General features: G+C 53.8%; 1 protein-coding gene across 1 annotated transcript in view; it reads right to left on the bottom strand.

The window, feature by feature from the left end:
- KCNH2 (potassium voltage-gated channel subfamily H member 2) overlaps window positions 1-21,877 on the bottom strand; it is an 84,147-nt gene that overhangs the window by 22,319 nt on the left and 39,951 nt on the right. The window contains exon 5 of the mRNA XM_080975401.1: window positions 20,972-21,186. Coding sequence (XP_080831527.1) covers window positions 20,972-21,186 — 215 coding nt within the window. The remainder of the gene's footprint in view (window positions 1-20,971; window positions 21,187-21,877) is intronic.

The following is a 21,877-nucleotide window of genomic DNA, read 5'->3' as shown; positions in this document are numbered from 1 at the left end:
GCTGCCGGCCTGAGGTGGAGGGGGAGCCCCTTGCGGAGGGGGTGCAGGGAGCGGGCAGAGCAGCCACCCAGAGCGGCTGCCAGGCTCGGATGTTGGGGAGGCGGGCAAGGCGGCAGCGAGAGAGAGAGGCAGGCTGGAAAATTATTGGGGCGGAAATTTTACCCAGCCTGCCCTGCTCTCTGTCTCCCAGCGCCAGAAGGAGCCAGGCTGGTCAGCCTCCCCAGCCGTTAACCCTTCGCCAGGGCGGACGGGTTGGTAGATGCCCCCCTGGCACTGCCAAGGCACCGGAGAAGCCTGGCCCCTGGGGGAGAGGAGGAGGAGGGTGGCAGCCCTGGCAGCTGCGTGGGCATCCTCTCCCTCTTCCCCAAAACAGGCCCCCTTGGCGGGGCAGGAGAAAGCCCTCCCCGCCAGGCAAGACATGCCAAGCCTCGCTCCCCACCCACCTTGCGTGTGTTTGCGCACAGTTATTTTGGTACCAGACAGGCTGGCGTGTGTGTGAAAGAGTTCTAATGCTAGGGGGGGGGCACACAAAAAAGATTTTTCAGCAGGGCTTTCAGGAGCTGAGCAGGCCACAAAGAGCCCCCCCCCTGCAGAAATGTGATGCCGTTTGATCGCTCAAGCAAGCGAGTCAAGGTATATCCTGCAGGGGAAGGAATTTGCCTCCCCACCTCCTGGGGGGAAAGTCCCTCCTAACTATAGAATCATAAGAGTTGTGGGAAGGGGACCTGGGGGTCATCTAGCCCAACCCCCTGAAGGGCAGGAATCGCAGCGGAAGAATCCCAACTGACCTAATGAAGGAGACTCCACCACCTTCTGGAAAGAGAGACGGATCAAATGATATAACTGTTGACTGGGAAGGTTCCCCCAGGGGCCATCTAGTCGTGTGTCCCCCCCAATGCAGGAACTGCAGCTAAAGAATCAGACAGACAGACACACCATCTCCCCCTTCCCAAGGGAGTCAAACTGCTCTTCCCACCAGAAACAGGATCTGCAGCTGGCCTACCTGGCAGGCAGGATGTACAGAGAAACTTCTCCACCCCAAAGGCACTTTGCACTTTGCACATGCTTGTTGCTGCATCTTTAGCTTTCATGTATATTTTAAGAACATTGTTGTTGTTGTTGGCATTCTGACTCAACCTCAGGAAGGACTTGATGGCAGGAATTGCTGCTCAACGGTGGGATGGAAGGTTGGAGGTTGAATGGCAGCCTGTCATGGAGGCTTTCAATGAGATTCCTGCACTGAGAGGGTTGGACTGGATGGCCACCAGGGGTCCCATCCAACTCTACCATTCTATGATCCATCTGCCTCCAGAGACAATGGAGTGCGCTTCCAGGGGTGAAGCCAAACCGCTGTGTGAGCAGCCAAGAGTGACCTCCCTGGGCGCAAGGCTGGGCCGTGTGCATGGGGGTTCCCGGCTGCCCAGATGACAAGACCCCCTTTCTCAGCCTCACTGATGTGGCCCAAAGGAACGCCGAGCCAGACGTGGGACTCTGGATTTCTGTAGGGCTTTCTTGTGAGCCTTCTCTTCTCCCCCCAGGACAGTGGAGGTTCAGGGTCAGAGTTTTCCTTCTCTGACTGAGATGGGCTCGCTTCCCATTTTCCCCTGATATTTTAACACTTGAGTTTATACGTAGTTAACAGTTTAGTGTTGTTACTTTATTCTGCAAAACACTTTGGAATCCTTGGACAGAAAGTGACCCCTAAATGGTTTTAATAAGCAAATAATAAATAGAGGATAGCATCTTAAAAAGCAGAGACATCACCTTGCCAACAAAGGTCCGTACAGTTAAAGCCATGCTTTTCCCAGTAGTGATGTATGGAAGTGAGAGCTGGACCATAAAGAAGGCTGATCGCCAAAGAATTGATGCTTTTGAATTATGGCACTGGAGGAGACTCTGGAGAGTCCCATGGACTGCAAGATCAAACCTCTCCATTCTGAAGGAAATCAGCCCTGAGTGCTCACTGGAAGGACAGATCCTGAAGCTGAGGCTCCAAGACTTTGGCCACCTCATGAGAAGAGAAGACTCCCTGGAAAAGACCCTGATGTTGGGAAAGATGGAGGGCACAAGGAGAAGGGGACGACAGAGGACGAGATGGTGGGACAGTGTTCTCGAAGCTACCAGCATGAGTTTGACCAAACTGGGGGAGGCAGTGGAGGACAGAAGTGCCTGGCGTGCTCTGGTCCAGGGGGCCACGAAGTGGCGGACACGACTAAACAACAACAAATAGAGGAACGGATGGGTGGAACATCGTGGTTCCTGCTTCCGCATGCTCAGGTCTGCTTTCACCAGCAGGGAAACTGAGGCAGGAGGGGCGGCAGGTGCCAAGAAGGAGGATGTGGAAGGGTGCCTTGTTGTTGTTGTTATTTATCTTTATATATCGCCTTTATCTTCAAAGGATCTCCGGGGGGGGGGGCACATGGCTCCCCTCCTCCCCATTCCACCCTCACAACATCCCTAAGAGATGACAACTGACTCCAAGGTCACCCCGGGGGGATTCGAACCCTCCTCTCCCAGGTCCCCGCCCAGCGCTCTAACCATTAGGCCCCCCTGGCAGTGCCTGGCTGGGGGAGACTGGCCTGTGGGCTCGGCCGAGGGGGGGTCCTGTGGGTCTCAGCCCCCCTGCCACGCTGCGGACCCCGTGGGTTGCTTTCTAGACCTATCATTTTTATCAAATCTCCAAAAAGATTCCAAAACATTGTCGTGTACAATGTTCCTTCTTCTTGACTTCCCAGACCTCCTTTCCTGATGTTTATTTTAAACTTCTTTTTACGAGCTGCCTTACAGCACATATGCTTTTATTATCTGAACTTCGCTGTCATTAGTTCTTTCGAAAACCCACGGCTTATATTCCAAATCCAATGGGATTGCGTTCAAATCGTCTGATGCGGACGTGATACTTTTCCAAGAGGGCACTTTCGAAAGCCTCCCATGAATAAATAAGTGTTCCTGAGTGTGCGAGGAACGAAATGGTGAAACTGGCCCATCTGGTCCTGCCTCCTCTTCAGGGCTGGCCCATTACGAAGAAACCCACAAGCAGGATCCGACCCCCAGAGCCACCTTCCCCTCATCCCGGCCCTCCAAGAGGCTGGCTGAGAGCCACAGAGGGGGCAGGTAAGACTAAGGAGAGCCCGGCTGGCTCAGTCTCACAGCTGGGCCCTGGGCTCAAGGCAACAGACTCTTACAGAACCATAGAGTTGGAAGGGACCCCAGGGGTCATCCAGACCAACCCCCTGCAAGGCGTCCAGGGCCCATGGCCATCCAGCCTCTGCTCAAAAACCGCAAGGAAGGAGCGTCCACCCCGTCCACCCTGCACTGGAACAGCTCTTGCGGCCTGAAACCTCTCCCCGATGTTCTCAATGGCTCACCGGTGGTTCTTCCGAGGTTCTTAATGGCTCCCCAAGCCCATCATCCTGTTCTTGCAGAGGCCAACTAGATGCCCCGTCCAGGAAGCAGCCACAAGAACAAGCCTCCCCTCCTGCGGTTTCCATAAGAGCCTAAGTACAGTGGACGCTCGGGTTGCGATTTGGCGCTTCTGCGCATGCGCAATTGCTGAAACCCGGAAGTAACCTGTTCCAGTACTTCCGGGTTTCGGCAGTCCGCAACCCCAAAAAACACAACCTGAAGCGTCTGTAACCCGAGGTATGACTGTACCCCTGAAGAACCAGCTGGATGGGGTCAGCAGTGGGTCCTTTTAGTCCGGCATCCTGTTCTCACAGCGGCCTTTTGAGAAGCCTCCGAGCAGGATCCAAGCATGAGAGCCATGCTCTCCCCTCCTGCGGTTTCCAGCCACCACCATCTAGAAGCAGAGAAGGGCCATCCTGGCTAGCAGGCCTTGAAAGCTGCCTCCTCGTCCATGAACTCAAAATCATGGAATTATAGCGTTGGGAAGGACCCCAAAGGTCATCCAGCCCAACCCCCTGCAATGCAGGAATCTTCTTGAACCCTCTTTCCAATTCATGCAGGTTGGTGGCCCTCACTGCCTCCTGTGGCAGGGAGTTCCATAGTTAAAACTCAGACGGAAGAAGGGCTTTCTTTAATTGGTGCTGAATTTTCTCACGTTCAGTTTCATGGGGTGTCCACAAAATGTGGTCTTATGAGGGAGGGGGTGGGCTTGGCACATTCAGTGATATGGTGCCCCCCCTCCAGTCAGTCTAAAACAGCCTTTCTCAACCTGTGGGTCCCAAATGTTGTTGAACTGCAACTCCCATCACCCCTAGCTAGCAAGGCCAGAGCTCAGGGATGATGGGAGTTGTAGTCCAACAACATCTGGGGACCCACAGGTGGAGAACCGCTGGTCTAAAAGGATGTAGGAACATGGGGGGCAGGCATGGGGTGTGGAGCGAGGCCCCCTTGGCTTTCCAGGGTTTCAGGCGGGGGGGGGTCACCCAGATCTTTTCTCAGGGGTGTGGGGCCCACTTGTAGGATGAACCTGGGGGCCCCTGTTGGTGGGGGGGGGCCCTTTCCTGGGCTGAGCTGCCTCTTCAAGGGCTGGCAAAATGTTCCCTGTCTGCTCCAGTTCCATTTTTAGCGAGGGAGGGGGGCAGAGGTCCAAGGGGGAGGGGGCCAGCCAGGCTGAGGAGAGATGCGCTAAAATTAACTGGCCTCCTTTGGGCACCAAATTGGGACAAAATATTGGCCTTTGCTGGGAAAGCGAGGCAAAGCTGGACAGGGGGAATGTGGGGGGGGGGGTGAGGGGGGAGGAAGGAGCAATCTCTCCTCCCCACAAGGGAGACAAAGGGAGGGGGGGGAGCCATGACTGTGTGTGTGTGTGTGTTGCATCTCTTTCCCCAGGTCTTCCACCTAACTCATTTTTGGAAATGGCCTTTTTTTGGGGGGGGGTCCCTCCAGAGCCCCCTCCAGACTGGAAGGCAGCTCAAAGAGGGGTTAGCACCTCCAGGCGTCTTAGCAGGGGGCTTGGCTATGGCTGGATGTATTTGGGGGGGGGCATGTTCCTTGAAAGCAAGTTCTCTGAATCAAACTCACTCACGGAAGGTTTGCAGGACACCCCCTTACCCCCCCCCCCAAACAACCTGGCAGAGTCCAGTTCACCAGGTCTCTTTCTCCATGGCTTAGAGACACCCCCCCCCCCGCAGACTCAGGTTGCCCACTCCAGAGTCTCCCCCCCAATACAATCAAAGAAGCACAGGTTTGTCGAGTTGGAAGGGCCCCCCAGGGCTCATCCATCCCAACCCCTGCAGCGCAGGAATTGCAGCTGAAGAATCCCTGACAGGGGGAGCTGCCATTCGACAGGATTCAGCAGCCTGGGAAAAAGCGCCAGCTGTATTTGATTAAAAATGCACATTTCCAGACCCCAGGGCACCGTTGGGCATTCTTGCTGCAGAATTCCTGATCAATTAATTAGGAATATCTTGATGGGGGGGCGGGGAGCCTTTGGACAGTCGAAGGGGCGCCCTGGGAAGGCGTCTCTCTGTCTGGGGGGCTGGGCTAGATGATCCTTGCCAGCCCCTCTACAACTCTACGGCTGATTTCCTGAGTGCCTGAGCCAGGGAGATGGCAGGAAGATGGAGGAATGCAGGAGTTGCAAAACGCACTTGTGGGTGGCGCAAAATTGGCACTAACCCGATCTAGCCCTCCCTGAGAATATGGGGATTGGAATGGCAGCCATCCTCTTGTACCCCTTGAACCTGCAGCCTTGGTCAGGCTCCCCCTGGCGACACGGGGCTCCTCTTCCCATTTTACAGAAGTGGAGATTGAGGGCGGCTGCCTTGCCCAGGGGGGTTTAGGGGGGTCCTTGGCACGGCTTGCGCCAGGGGAACGGACTTCCGTGGCGGACTCCAGGGCGCTCATTCACCTGCTTCCTGAACAGGCAGGCCTATCGGCAGCTCACCAGACCATTTGGCTGTGCTCAAGCCTTCCTGACAGACCCTCTTGATCAGTGGGGCTGGGTCCTTCTTGGGGGTTCCACTGACCCCTGGGTGGTGGCCTGGCAGGGGCCATTCTCCGTGGGATTCCCCCCCCAGGGCATCGTTCACTTCCACTGCATTGCTTCTTTAAAAAATGTTGAGAGGTGCTCTCTTTTTCCTACTCATATTGAAATACTGCCCCTCAGTGAGCCCAAACTTAGATTCATAAAATATCTAGGGGTATGAGTACCCCAGAGTCCCCCCCAGGAAAAACCCACAGTCTGTACCTGACCTTTAGCACCTGATTATACACACACACACACACACACACACACACACACACTTCACTTGGCCTGGTTTGGAAACTGAGGGCAGTCAAAATGACCCACACTGGGGGGGGGGGCTCCTCTGAACAAGCCCCCTGGCATCCTCTGCCCTCTTACTGCCTGCTTCTGTTGCTCCTTGTCTGCTGTGGGCACAGCACAACTTTATTTCTTACATTTCACAAGGGGGTTGGACTAGATAGCCCCTGGGGGTCCCTGCAGGGAGCTCAAGGTGGCCAGTGTGTTCCTGCTTCCTCCCTTATCCTTACAACAACCCTGCGAGGTAGGCTAGGCCGTGAGGCAGCGACTGCCCCCGCCAAGGTCACCCATGGCTGAGTGGGGACTTGAGCCTAGTGCTCTAACCACTAGGCGACACTGCCTCTCTGTTGAATTGCCCCACAGCTGGACATAGGAAGGAAGGGAAGATGGGGGGAGGCAGGGCAAGTGCAGGGGCACAGCGTGGTCTTTCCCAGAGTCCCCTCCCACCCCAAGCTGCCCCCCATTTCTTGCCCCCCATCCTGCGCCCCTGGCCTCACAGGGCTGGTCAAGTGGGGCCTTTGCCCTCTTCGTAACGTTGGGGGTGGCACAGGGCTCAGCTCCGGAACCCGCTTTCCATGCAAGGGCTTGACTCGGGAAGAAGAGAGTGCCTCTGAGTGCGGGCAGAGTGGATTTATGGCAACATTGAGAAAGCCTAGACCTGCACCCCAATGAGGCAATGGTTGGTGGAGAAAGGGAACAGAGGACTGCCTCTGCCTGCCCATCCCAGGACACAGAGTTAAACTACGGAACTCCTTGCCACAGGAGACAGTGATGGCGACCAAGCTGGCTGGCTTTAAAAAAGGACTGGGCAAAATCCTGGAAGACGGGCCGGCCGTGCAAAGTGCTTCCTTCTGCTTGCGCCTTTCCTTCCAGGATTCACAGTTCAGGCAAAGCAGCAGCAGGGGGCGTGCTGGAGCCTTTCTCGAACCCAGAGCCTGCGGGTGACAGATGGGGTGTTTCCTAAGGGGCTGGAGGGCTACCTGGCTAGGCTGGGGGGCAGCACCCCACACTCCCAGCGCCCCCCAAGGAGGACTTTGGCCGCAGGGCTCCCCAGGGGAGAAGAAGCACCTTGATTGGAGCGAGAGAACAGAGGGGAGGCCGAGGGCTGAGCTCTGAGGAAACCAGCGAGAGAGACAGTGTGGTGTAGGGGTTAGGGTCTTTTGGGCATTGTCGGCCAACTGGTGCCAAAGAAGGACAGAACCTTTTTCATGTATGCTGCAACAGCAGCAAGAATACTTATTGCAAAGTATTGGAAGACACAAGATCTACCCACTTTGGAAGAATGGCAGATGAAGGTGATGGACTATATGGAATTGGCGGAAATGACTGGCAGAATCCAAGACCAGGGAGAAGAGTCGGTGAAAGAAGACTGGAAGAAATTTAAAGACTATTTACAGAAATATTGTAAAATTAAGTAATCTTAGAAGGATGTTGGATAGAAACTAAGAGGTTTTTAGCTGTAATGCTTTAAGAGATATGAAAAAAGGTTTACAATTGGGTAAAAGCTTAATGGTAAGGATTTGCTGAACTAACAAACTGAACTGGAATACAAAAAAGGGAGGTACGAGGAGGTCCGGGGAAATAAGAGCAAGGAAGATAGGTTATGGAAAATTATTGTGTTTTTAACTGTTTTATTTTGTATGTTTTTCCTTATTTTCTACTTTTTTGTTATATCTCAAAACTTTATACTTTTTTCTTTATTTTGTATTTTCATGTATTTTTTGAAACTTTAATAAATATCATTATAAAAAAAAAAAATAGGGGTTAGAGTCATGGACTAGGTCCTGGGAGACCAGGGTTCGAATTCCGCCTCTCAGCCATGAAGATCCCTGGGTGTGACCTGGAGCCAGTCACTGCCTCTCAGACCATTATTATTATTATTATTATTATTATTATTATTATTATTATTATTTTAGCCTACCCCACAGGGTTTCTGTGCGAAAATGTTCCTCTTCAGCCAGACCTTTGGCTGATCAACAGTCTATGTCCTTTTCAATGTCTTTGTGGGAGGGGGGAAATTACTGTATGGGTTTGTTTTGTTCTTGTTTTTATCGTGTCCTTTGTGGTTTCATTCTGTGTTTTTGTGCTGTGGAGCACCCTGAAAACTCCAGGTGAAAATTTAATAAATAACACCCATAATAAATTGTGGAGATTTAAATGGGGGGGGGGGGGAGAGACCTCCTTGAACTCCTTGCAGAACAAAGTGGGAGACACAGGAACTGGACATATTATTTTTTTAAAAAGGAAATGAAATTGCTTCTCTGGGAGCCCTTTTTGGACCGGGGGGGGGGGCGGTCTTTGCCTTGTGCAATGTGCCAAATCCTGAGTGGGGGGCATCTTGAAGAGGTTTGCCTGGACACATGCAAACCTCAGAGAGCTTGAACTGGTTCCAACTTCAAGGTGGGAGACAGAGGGCTGGGGGCAACACCGTCCCTTCTCACCAGCCCCTCTGTCCTGCTCCTGGCCTAGGGGGCAGAGTCCACATGGGAGCAGACCCAGACCCTCCCCACACCTTGCAGAAAGACAGAACCATAGACTTGGGAGGGACCCCAAGCGGCCATCTAGACCCAGCAAGGCAGGAATCGCAGTTGGCAAATCCCTGACAGGTGGCCAATGGCCCTCTGCTTAAAGCTCTCCCGCGAAGGAGACTCCACTGAGAGACCCCTGGAAATGGAAGGGATGCCAAGGGCCACCGAGTCCGAGCTCCCACAAGGCAGGAATCGCAACGAAAGCATCCCAGGCTCTGCTTGGAAACCTCCAAGGGAGGAGAGATGACCATAAGAGCAGCGGGTCCAGCTGGGACCCCAACAACAACAACTAATAATAATAATAATAATAATTTATTATTTGTACCCCGCCCATCTGGCTGGGCTTCCCCAGCCACTCTGGGCGGCTTCCAACAAAATATTAAAATACAGTGATAGCTCGGGTTAACTACTTCATTCGTTCCGGAGGTCCGTTCTTAACCTGAAACTGTTCTTGACCTGAAGCACCACTTTAGCTAATGGGGCCTCCTGCTGCCGCTGCGCCGCCAGAGCACAATTTCTGTTCTCATCCTGAAGCAAAGTTCTTAACCCGAGGTACTATTTCTGGGTTAGCGGAGTCTTTAACCTGAAGCATATGTAACCTAAAGCATATGTAACCCAAGGTACCACTGTACGGTAATACATCAAACATTAAAAGCTTCCCTGAACAGGGCTGCCTTCAGATGTCTTCTAAAAGTCTGGTAGTTGTTGTTCTCTTTGACATCTGACGGGAGGGCGTTTCACAAGGCGGGCGCCACTACTGAGAAGGCCCTCTGCCTGGTTCCCTGTAACTTGCCTTCTCGCAGTGAGGGAACCGCCAGAAGACCCTCGGAGCTGGACCTCAGTGTCCGGGCTGAGAGATGGGGGTGGAGACGCTCCTTCAGGGATACTGGGCCTTTGAGGCCGTTTGGGGCTTTAAAGGTCAGCACCAACACTTTGAGTTGTGCTCGGAAACGTCCTGGGAGCCAGTGTAGGTCTTTCAGGAACGGTGTTGTGTGGTCTCGGCGGCCGCCCCCAGGCACCAATCTGGCTGCCACATTCTGGATTAGTTGTAGTTTCTGGGTCACAAGCAAGCAAGCAAAGAAATCTCTGGAAAGAGCTGAAGGGCCAGAGCTCCGTGTCAGAACACCTGCTTGGCATGCAGAAGGGCCCTGGTTCAACCCAGGTAGGGCTGGGAGACAGACCCCTGTCCAAAACCCAGGAGAGCCATTGCTGCCGGTCAGTGTAGGGAATGCTGAAGTGGACTGGCCCCAGAGCCGGACTCGGGAGAAGGCAGCTTCCTGCGCCCCTAATTCTGAGCAGACATTTTCACGGCGATTTTTTGCTATTACGATGTTCCCAAACCAGTTAGTTCCGAAGTGGCTCCCAGTCAAAGGGTCCCCAAACCGCAAGGACAAGTGTCCTGCCTCTCCAGACGTCTGGGGCTGCCACTTGCAACAGCTGTGCTCCAGATGTGGACCTGGCCGGGATGGGCGGAAACTGTTGCCCAAAACATCTGGAAGCCACCAGGTGGAGGGCGGCTACCATCAAACCCCCACAGCAAAATGCCGAGACTACTGGCAGCACACAAATTAAATACATATTTTTTATTTTTAAAAAATCTTAGAATTGTAGGTTTGGAAAGGACCCCCAAGGGCCATCTAGTCCAACCCCCTGTGATCTAAAGCTTAACAGAGCTGTATTAGGAGCAGCATAAGCATCAAGTAGTCCTAACACCATCAGTCTCCCTCCCTCCACAAAATGTATCACAATACAGATAGAGCGAAGGTGGGAGGGGGCACTTTTTTCAGCCCCCTCCCCAGTAATTGCTCCCGCCGTTCCCCACCAAACCAGCTGCTTGGTCATGTCCAAAAGATGAATGTTGGCCTCCCTGCAAGATCGTAGCCCCCGGCACAAGGCACAGTCTGCTGGAGCTGCCCATTAATCGAAGGGGGGGGGACTCTGGAGAACCGGGGGGCAGGTTCTGATTGCAAGCGGAGATCCAAAGAGCCGGGTGGCTGGAAGGGCTACATCAGGGAAAGGAAGAGAGACACTAAGGAGGAGGGGAACCAAGACTCCCCCCCCCCAAAAAAAAATTGGTTTAGCAACACTTTTGGACTGCATGGTGATGTGTGTGGGGGATCCATCGCCAGCCATGGGGGGCTAAAAGGAACTTTAATGCACATTCTCTCAGCTTCCCCTTCCAGTCTGCACGCACTGACGCTAAAGGCGACATTCAGCAAATCTCTGCTCAGAGTAGACCCATTTGAATTAATGACCATGATGAAGAGAGGCCCATTGGTTTCAATGCACCTACACTGAGTAGGATGTAGCTGAACAGCACGCAAAGAATCAGGGATGGTCTCGGAATACGTGCCTCACCTCTGCAACAAAACAGCGCCAACGTCCCTTCTCTGTTTTTCATGGGGGGAACGGTATTTGAAGCCCCCTCCCCACCCTCATGGCATGTCCACTAATTAGGCACGAATAATAACAAGGCAATAATAAATAATACCAATCAGTAATGATGAGGTAGTAATAAGACTCTCTGCTCCAGAGAATGACCTGCCCAGCTGCCCCCTCCCCAGAAAGCCTTCATCCTGAACCCCCAAACTCTTCACTCCCCCTTTCCTCTGCAACCCCCAAAGCACTTCTTCTGCCTGGGGGGGCAGCAGGGGTCCCCTCACCCAGCCCCCTCCATGCGCATAGGGATCTATGGCTCCCTGTGGCATCGGCCGGCTGGGTCAGGCATCACTGAGTGTCCAGCTGGTGTCACGTAAATATTTGGGAGCAACAGTTGGATGCAGATCAGGAAACAAGGTCAGGAAAGGGCAGGCCAGGGCCAGGGTGTCTGCAGAAGACCCGGCAGAATTCGCTCCTGGTACCCTGAAGAGCCTAGTTCTGGGTGCCCCCCCCAAGTGCAGGGGTTGGGGCACAGAACAGCACAAGGGGCTCCCCTCCCTCCCAACCCAGAACTCGACAGAACTTCATGAGCCCCACACCTCCCCCCAGCCTCTGAGCGCATGCAGAGTGCTCTCCCCGCCCTACCCCACCCTCGGAAGAACCAGAGCCCCTCCCCTCTGGAAAGCCCCCTGGCGGGCTGCCCGCCCCCCACAGCCCCCTACCTCCTGCGCCACCAGGCTGGAGATGCGCACCGCCCGGCGCACTCGGGCGTTCTTGCCCTCCGGCTGCCCGACGCCGCTGTCCTTCCTGCCCTGAGACATGCCCGCTGCAGCGACGATCCTGGCTCAGGGCAGGGGGCTCAGGGGGGGCCCTGGCCGCCGGCGCAGTGCCCCCCCGCCGCCGTGGGGGGTGGCGAGGAGGGCGAGAGGGAGGCAGCCAGGCACCTCACCAGCGGAGGCTGGGCAGATGGGAACAGATGCCAGGGTCTTTCTCGCTCCCTCCCTCCCTCCCTCCTTGGCCCACCCACGGGGTGGCCCCGGCTGGCCTCCGCCCACTCGCTGCCAGCCTCCCCCCCCCGCCCCCGGCTCCTCCTCGCTCTCAGAGCATCCTCACCCCCACCTCTGCTCCAAGGAGGGGAGAGTCCATCTGCTCTGGCGGCAATGAGCATTTGGAGAGGGAGACGGAGCGAGAGCGAGCGCGCACCCAGCCCCACTCCCCACCCCCAAACGGGGGAGATCTGTGCTGGGGAGGGGGCTCCTGAATGTATACCCTCCCCATCCCTCCTCTTTATCCCCCGGCTCCTGAATCAGTCCGCTCCGCAGCCCTGACTGGCTCCCGGGGTTCTCCTCCTCCCCCGAGTGCGGCCGGGGAAACTGAGGCACAAGGCAGGAGCACACCGCCCTCCCCTATTCTCCAGAGGCACCTCCGGCCCCCGAGATCCTTCCCCGCTCCCGCTGCGCGGTCCAGTCCCTGGCCGGGGGGGGGCGCACCTTGCGGCACGGGGGTCACCTTGGAGCGCGCCGGGAGACAGAGGCGCTGCGGGCTTCCGATGCGGCTGCTTGGCGGAGACCCCCCCAGCCCCCAACTCTCCCTCGCTCGCTCTCCGCCCGCCCTCCAGCCAGCCGGGACTTATGGGGCCATAAAGTCGGAGAGGGCGCGTGCGCAAGCAGCCCCCGCCCCACGGAAGAGGGGCTTCGCTCCAGCCCTTCGGGGTCTTCTCCTGACAAAGGGAGGCAGGAAGAAGACCATCCATCCATCATCCGCACGGCCTCGCCACATCCCCAGGGGGCGCGCACCAGCAGCCCCACATCTGGGGCCAGGCTCGCCTCAGCCCCAGCTGGACCATAGCGCAGCCCCGTCGGAGGAAGCAGCCTCAGAGCACCAAGTTGCATTGTCCGCACACGGGCCGGCAGCTGCCCGCCGTTCTCCCCTGGGTCGGGCGTCGCTCTGCCTCCACCCTCTCCGGAGACGCCGGGCGGGGGGGGGGCTGAAGCTGCCCCCTTCGTCCCGCGGAGCAGGGGCTCTGCAGCCGCCAAAGAAATAAAGGAAGGTTCCAGCCCTCCTTGTTCCTGTTTCAAACAACTCGGCCGGTGTTCAGGGGCTCTTAGGGGGAGTCAGAAACTGGACTTTCCCAGCCTTCCCTGAAGTCTGGAGATGCCAGTGGGGGCTCTTGGGGGGGGGAACCTTCTGCATGTCAGGCCCCGGGATGCCCCCCCCCGCTCCCACCCACCCACCATATGCACTTCGATTAAGCAAGGACAGAGGGAGGCAAAGGCTGTCTGGAGGGGATTAGGAGCCTGGAGAGACGCCCTGGAGCTGGGGAGACAGGAGGGGGCTTGTTAAGCCCCTCTCCCCTTCCCTCTCCCCTACAACTTGCTGTCCTCATTGCCACTGCTCCACCCTGAAGCGGCACAAAATCATAGGACACCCCAAAGGCCATCTAGACCAGCCCCCTGCAATGCAGGAGTCACGGGCCACAGATGAATAATTCCTGACAAAGCTCTGGCCACCCAACCTCTGCTTAAAAACCTCCAGTGAACCTTCTCGTTGTAGAACCGTAGACTCAGAAGGGGCACCCCAAAGGCCATCTAGTCCAACCCCCTGCAGCGCAGGCATTGCAGCCACAAGGAATGACATGGTGCCTTTCCCATCTCAGCCGCCCCCCACCCGGAACCAGGCCGGAGACCCTTCAGAATCAGGGAAGAGCCTCGGGGCCAGGCGTGCCTCCGGGGGCAGGGGCCTGGAGGCTCCATAAGAGCCTAAGGAGGGCCAATGGCCTGCCCAGTCCAGCCTTCTCTTGTCACCGATGCCAAGCAGGTGCCCATTGTGGACCACCCTCAAGCAGGATTTGAACACAGGACCATCATCTCCCTTCCTGTGGCTTCCAGCAACTGTGTGTGTGTGGGGGGGGGGGAGTTCCACGGTTTAACTCTGTGTTGCATGAAGTACCGTATTTTTTGCTCTATAAGACTCACTTTTTCCCTCCTAAAAAGTAAGGGGAAATGTGTGTGTGTCTTGTGGAGCGAATGCAGGCTGTGCAGCTATCCCAGAAGCCAGAACAGCAAGAGGGATTGCTGCTTTCGCTGCGCAGCGATCCCTCTTGCTGTTCTGGCTTCTGGGATTCAGAATATTTTTTTTCTTGTTTTCCTCCTCCAAAAACAAGGTGCGTCTTGTGGTCTGGTGTGTCTTATAGAGCAAAAAATACAGTACGTCTTCCTTTCCTCTGTCCTGGATCTCCTGGCATTCAGCTTCACAGGATGTTCAGGACTTTGGAGAGAGGGAGGGAAACGCTTCTCTCTGCTTCCTCTATGCCAGGCCTAATCTGAAAACCCCTCCATCAAATCCCCCTTAATCACCTTTCCCCAGATGTGCCAATCTTTCTTCGGAGGGGAGATGCTTTAATTACCAGCTTGTTTCTTTCTCTCTGCCCATCCTGAGGGCAGGTACTCAGGGGAGCTGAGCCCGCCAGGCGCTGGCTGGATGCCAGCCTCATCAGGCCAATGTGCACACCGCTCTTGATGGACCCATCGCTGGCTGCCGCGAGGGGGGGGCGGCGGACACACACTTTGGCAAGCGCACCACAGCCCCTCCCCACCACAGGGCGCAAGGAAGTGGCCTCATTCTGTCTGGACAAGTTCTGCGGGGGGAGGGAGCCAGGACCCTGGGAAGGGCCAGAGGAAGGGGGCAGCAAGGGGGGGTGAGGAAGAGAGATGGCGATGGAGCTTCTGATGGGATTTTGCATCCTCTCACTCACAGCTCTATTTTTTTGGGGGGGGGCATCTTCTTCCTCCTCTTATCAGTGTGGAAGTGGTTGGGGCAATCCAGCCAGATGGGTGGGGTATAAAATAATAATAATAATAATAATAATAATAATAATAATAATAATAATAATTAGAGTGTGAGGTGAGCAACTTTCCCCTAAGCGTTTTCATTGTTGATTAATTACAACTATTATTGTATTTATTCATTCCCTGCCCTAGGTCCCAGGCCAGGTTCCAGCATTAAAAAGGGTTTCAAATGGATTAAGGCTTTCTGGGAAATGATATATAATGAATTAAAAAAGGTATTTAAGTATACCTTCCCCAAGAAACCAGAGGCCTTTCTCCTGGGCATAGTGGGCCAAATGGTGTTAAAAAAGGATAGAACTTTCTTTATGTATGCAACAACAGCAGCAAGAATACTCATCGCAAAGTATTGGAAGACACAAGAACTTCCCATGCTGGAGGAATGGCAGATGAAACTTATGGACTATATGGAATTGGCGGAAATGACTGGTAGAATCCGGGACCAGGGAGAAGAGTCGGTGGAGGAAGATTGGAAGAAATTCAAAGACTATCTTCAGAAACACTGTAAAATTAAAGAATGTTAGAGTGATGTTGGATTGAAAATAAGTGGTTTCCAGCTGTACAGGTTAAAGTTAATGATAGACTAAGATTAAAGATTAAGATTAAAGATGTTTAAAGAAATGGAAATTTGATATTAAGAGGGAAAATTTTAATGTTATATGATACTAAGACCAAGGATTAGGTTTAAAGAAGTTGAAGTTATATATTTTAATATTTTATTAAATTAAAGTTTGGGATTTAAAAAGTGGAAAAGAAACTGCTGGACAAATAATTTGGATTGGAATACAAAAGAGGGAGGTATGAGGTATTAAAGTCCAGAAAGTAAGTAATTTAAAAATGGAAATGGAAAAGAGAGTTTGTTTTTAATTGTTATGTTTTCTTTGTTTTTTATTGTTGAATTTTGTGTTGCTTTTTGTGTGTGTTGTTGTTATATGTATTGTGCATGGTTTTTCCCCCTCTTTTTTTATTGTCTAAAACTTTAATAAAAATTATTAAAAAAAATAAAAAATAAAAAGGGTTTCAAATGGCAGGCAGAATGAGGGCAACATAAGCTCTAGGGGCCCGTAGATCAGTGGTTAGAGCGCCTCCTTTGCATGCAAGATCTTGGGTTTGACTCCTTATGTCTTAGGGCAGGGGTGGGCAAGGCTTACCGGCCGTGGGCTGGATCACTCCCACGGAGATCGTCCGTGGGCCGGACCGGCACGGCACGACACTGGAAATTGTGTCTGCGCATGTCCGCAGCGCCAGAAATCACTTGTGCGCATGCCCAGATGCCGAAAGTCGCACCTGTGCGGAAGCGATTTTCGGCGTCTGAGCATGCACAGAAGCGATTTCCGGTATCTGTGTGTGGGCAGACGCGATTTTCGGCCCTGCTCGGCGAGTCCCCGTGCTGCCCCGGTTTAGCGCAGCATGCGGAGGACTCACTAATCGGCTGGCTCAGTTCGGGGGCAGCTCAGGGGCCAATAAAACGGTCTTTGTGGGCCGCATCCGGCCCATGGGCCGCAGGTTGCAGACCCCTGTGTTAGGGAATCATTCTGCAAAGAAACAAGTTGAAGTTTCTGAAAGGTTCCAGAGTTTTTTCCTTTACATTTGGGAGTGGCACTGTGACCATAATTGGTGTCAGCTGGAAGTGCTAATAAAAAGAAGACCACTCTGTTTGCAGACGCCCCATAGCAAAATGTCTGTCTGAAGAGTCTTGCCTGTGAGGTCTGTTGCTGTGATTCACAATGTGCTAGAGGAGATAAGGCTTTTGTTTGATAGTCTTGGCTCATGTTAACAGTCAACCCATTTCTTTTGCAACCTTAATGCTGGTCTGGGAATAAAACCTTTTGACTGAGACTTTGCAGTTTGGTGAGCCATCTTTAAAACACCTTCACCACTTCCAGGAGAGAAAGAAAGAGAAACTCTGCTAAGCAGTTGTCTCATTAAATTCAGGACTAATTGCAGTCATTAACAGGTTGACCAGACCCATTGAGCCAATTGCCCATCTCCTGCTACCCTTCTAAGTAATACCCCCCCCCCACTCTCCCACTATATATAAGGGTCTGGGGACTTCTGCTTCCGTGTATCCGAAAAAGTGTGCATGCACACAAAAGCACATACCCAGAACTTAGTTGGTCTATAAGGTGCTACAGGACATTTTTTTATTATTTTTTTTTAGTTTAGAAAGAAGTTTCCCTAACCACCAGTATCTGCGCAGAGTAAGTGTGTGGACGGTAGCCTCTAATATTACGGCATCTTCAGGTAAGAATGGAAAAGAGGATCATAACTTTGAGTCCAAACCTAGACAGCATCTTAAAAAGCAGAGACATCACCTTCCGACAAATGTCCGTATAGTTAAAGCTATGGTTTTCCCAGTAGTAATGTATGGAAGTGAGAGCTGGACCATAAAGAAGGCTGATCGCCGAAGAATTGATGCTTTTGAATTCTGGTGCTGGAGGAGACTCTGGAGAGTCCCATGGACTGCAAGAAGATCAAAGCTCTTCATTCGGAAGGAAATCAGCCCTGAGTCCTCACTGGAAGGACAGATCCTGAAGCTGAGGCTCCAATACTTTGGCCACCACATGAGAAGAGAAGACTCACTGGAAAAGACCCTGATGTTGGGAAAGATGGAGGGCACAAGGAGAAGGGGACGACAGAGGGCGAGATGGTGGGACAGTGTTCTTGAAGCTACCAGCATGAGTCTGACCAAACTGCGGGAGGCAGTGGAAGACAGGAGTGCCTGGCGTGCTCTGGTCCAGGGGGTCACGAAGAGGCGGACGTGACTAAATGACTAAACAACAACGAAACTTTGAGTCTGAATGGGACTAAATTCCCCACCCCACCCCCCCAGAGCAGAAACTGCCCCCATCTGCTTCCTAGCACCTCCGATCCAGCCAGGATCCGTGCGCCGATTCACAGTCCAGAGGAGGAGGAGCCCCTTCTGCAGACAAGCTTGAGCAAAGCTCGGTCCGGCTCTCTGGGTCACTTGCTTCAAGCGATTCCTTTTATTTCAGATTGAGCTCCCCGTCTCTCCACTAAGATGGCAGAAGAGCAGCAAGACCTGCTGTCCCTCCTTCCGCCCTCCTTGAGGCCTGGAGATTCTCACGAGGAGCCTGGCAGCCGCGCGAAGGACGTGCGGGGAGAGGGAGGGTCATATTTTACGGGGAAGGTTCTTGCAAGCGAGACGGAGGGAGAAAACATCTATAAATCCTGCCAAGTATTTTAATATGGTTCCCCCTCTCTGGCTGCAGATCTTCCCTCCATCAATTTCCTGGAAGGAGAGAAGTGCACTTTCTCGAAGGACACTCTAATTTCCCTCATCCCACGGAAAAGCAGCGGCAAGAGAGGCACTCTGCACGTGGCCCAGAGACACCCCTGTGTTCTCGGCCCGGGAAGCAGACACCCAGGCCGAGCCCTGGCTTTGAACCTGGGACAGGAGACATCTCACCCCTGGGCAAAAGGAGCGTGCGATGAGCTCACCCCTGGCAGAAGGTCTGCAAAAACTCATGCAGGAGGGTGGGGTGGACGGCAGTGGCGCAAGGAAGAGGCAGGCGTGGGGGCTCCACCGGGCTCTCCCCAATTCCGCCACACCCAGCTCCCTTAACCAGAGAGAGGCAGGAAGGAAATCACAGAACTGTAGAGTTGGAAGGGAACCCCAGGGTCATCTAGTCCAACCCTCTGCAAGGCAGGAATCCCAACTACAGCATCCGTGAGAGATTGGCCCAGTGGACCTGAAGGAGCATCTCCACCCCCATCGTTCTGCCCAGACACTGAGGTCCAGCTCCGAGGGCTTTCTGGTGGTTCCCTCACTGTGAGAAGTGAGGTTACAGAGAACCAGGTAGAGGGCCTTCTCGGTGGTGGTGCCTGCCCTGTGGAACGCCCTCCCATCAGATATCAAAGAAATAAACAACTACCTGACTTTGAGAAGACATCTGAAGGCAGCCCTGTTTAGGGAAGTTTTCAATGTCTGATGTTTTATTCTGTTTTCAATCTGTTGGGAGCTGCCCACAGTGGGGGGGGGTATAAATAAATTATTATTACTATTATTATTATTAGCCACTGGACCTTTTCCTGGCCATCTCAAATGGAGGAGAGTCTGCCCCCTTCTGAGGGAGTCTGCTCTTCCGTCGAATGGCTCTTGCTGTCAGAAAGTCCTTCCTGACGTTGAGTCGGAATCTCTTTTCTTGCACCTTGGAGCCATGGGTTCAGATCCCGCCCTCTGGAAAGGGCAGCAGAAAAGAGGCGAGCTCCGCCCTCCAGATATTTGAAGGTGGCTCTCATCTCTCCTCTTCTCCAGACTTTGTCTCCCAGCTGCTCTCCACATCGTCCCTGATCCAGACTGCCAGAGCATGAGCTGCAAGGGCAGCAGAGGCACCCAGAGATTTTTTTGGGGGGGAGCAGAGACCCCCACTGCAGGAAGGGGGGAGGACCCCCTCATCACACTCACACACAACACCCCCGCCTGTAGCCAAGCCAACTCTGACACCCCCAAGACGGCAGCAGAAGAGAAGGATGCAGAGGGAGGGGCAGGTGGGCTTGCAGAAGTCAGGAAAAACGGGGGGGGGGGGAGAAGCAGAGGGGCATTTTGTCCCCCCTTCCTATTTCCCAGCCTGCCGGATCAGGCCAGTGGCTCACCCAGTCCAGGATCCTGTTCTCACTGTGGTCAAAAGACTAAGAACCTCAGTCTAGATCAGGGGTTGGCAAACTTTTTCAGCCGGGGGCCGGTCCACTGTCCCTCAGACCGTGTGGGGGGCCAGACTATATTTTTTTTTGGGGGGGGGGAAATGAATGAATTCCTATGCCCCACAAATAACCCAGAGATGCATTTTAAATAAAAGTACACATTCTACTCATATAAAAACACGCTGATTCCCGGACCGTCCATGGGCCATATTTAGAAGGCGATTGGGCCGGATCTGTCCCCTGGGCCTTAGTTTGCCTATCCATGGTCTAGAGATAGACTGCCTCTGGGTCTGGAGGTTCCACAAGAACATCAAATGAGCCTGGCTGAAGGCAAAGGGGGTCCATCTAGTCCTGTTTTCACAGTGGCCAACCAGATGTTCCCGCCGGGAATCTGGCCGCAGGATTCACGCACAAGAGCAACTCTCCCCTCCTGGGTAGGAGCCCCCCATAGCCCCCCCCCATGGATTTAGTGAATGCTCTTTTCCAAGTCGTCCAGTTGGTGGCCATCGCTGCCTCATGTGGCAGGGAGTTCCACAGGTTAACACAGAGGCAGAAAGGAAGAGCAGAACCTGGGAGAGAAACCCTTCAGGGCTTGGAATGCCTTTTCTCATAGAGGATACACAAACATATGCAGAGGGCCTCCCATCTCCCTTCCAGACCCCCAAGGATTACTTTGAGCCCGAGGGAAGTGTCAACGCTTGGGACGCAGGGGCCCAATCCACTGAGGTGCCATGGAGACCTCAGCGCAGGCAGGGCCCGCATTCATTTTGAATTATGATTTTACTTATCTGCATTAATTGTTTTGATTAATAATTTGTTGCAGCTGTTTGCTTTGTTTTACTGCCTTTGACATTCCGGTGCTTACATTCCCCCAGCCCTTTGCTGTTGTGATTATTGCGAGCTCGACGTTTGTTGCTGGAAAAGCAGAATACAAATCCTAGAATCGTCGACTAGCAGAGTCGGAAGGGATCCCAAGCGTCATCTAGGGCAGCCCCCAGGAGTGCAGCAATATTAAATCAAGATAAAACGTAATAAAGACTAACGATGCCTTCATCTCTTCCTCCGCAGCCTCTATGGGACCCTAACTTAGCTACAGAATCAAAAATCATAGAGAGACCCCCCGAAAGGGCCATCAAGTCCAACTGCCTGCAATGCAGAACTATTAAATCAAAATCAAATGGAATAAATAGCTGGAAGGGTCCCTGTCCCTTCTCAGAGACAGCGGCTGGGGCCTCTGGGCACCTCTGCCAGCCCATGCCAGGTCACCCCTGGGTGTCTCTGCCCACACCTGACCACCACCTCCAGGTCCCGCTCGGCCAGCCTACCTGGGTGACTTTCTCAGTGACGTTGTGGGTGCGATCCTTGAGCTTGCTGGAGGCAATGATCTCCTTCTCGTTGGAGGGCGAGGTCAGGAAGGCCTCCGCCTTGAAGTCCACAAAGTTGAGGGTGATCTGGGGGATCTTGCTGATGGCCCGGTAGCGGATCAGGTCCGAGTCGGAGGTGGAGTTCAGCAGGTGGCTGCGGACGTTGTTCATGGCGCCTGCCGGGGACACAGAGGCCAGGTGGGATACCCCCAGAGAGCTTGCCGGCCTCCTTCTCCGTCCCTCGGGACCCCTCTCTGCCCCCCAACACACAGTGGAGCCTCAGATCCGAGTCCCAGGCTCAGCTGAGCCTCCAGGGAGACGGACTAGAAGGGGCTGGATCAGGCCCAAGGGGACCCACCGAGTGCAGCCTCCTGCTCTCAGAGGGGTCACTCAGTTGCCCCCATGGGAAACCCACAAGCAGGATTTGAGCACAAGAGCGACACTCTCCCCTCCTGCAGTTTACAGAAACTGCCATTCAGGGTCTAACAATCCTGGACAGGAGCCGCCAGCAGCCCTCTCCTCCTCTGCCCAACCCTCCTTCAAAGCCACCCCAGCTCCTGTGGCAGGGAGTTCCAGGGGTTAACTGTGCCGGGGTGCTCCAACCCTTGGCCCACAATGCCTTTCTTGGCCCTTGGCAACATTTGAGAAAAACATCTTCAACTCTTTGCAATTTACTTTTTGTGCCATGCACTGCTAGCGAAAGCACAAACAACTGTTGGTGCATTAAATCTGAAGGGGCGTCTCCACCCCCATTGTTCTACCCGGACACTGAGGTCCAGCTCCAAGGGCCTTCTGGCAGTTCCCTCCCTGCGAGAAGTGAGGATACAGGGAACCAGGCAGGGGCCTTCTCGGTGGTGGCACCCGCCC

This window comes from Podarcis pityusensis (genome assembly GCF_964106645.2).
Source record: "Podarcis pityusensis genome assembly, chromosome: 12".
NCBI classification, from domain to species: Eukaryota; Metazoa; Chordata; class Lepidosauria; order Squamata; family Lacertidae; genus Podarcis; species Podarcis pityusensis.
This window is presented reverse-complemented; position numbering and strand designations above follow the sequence as displayed.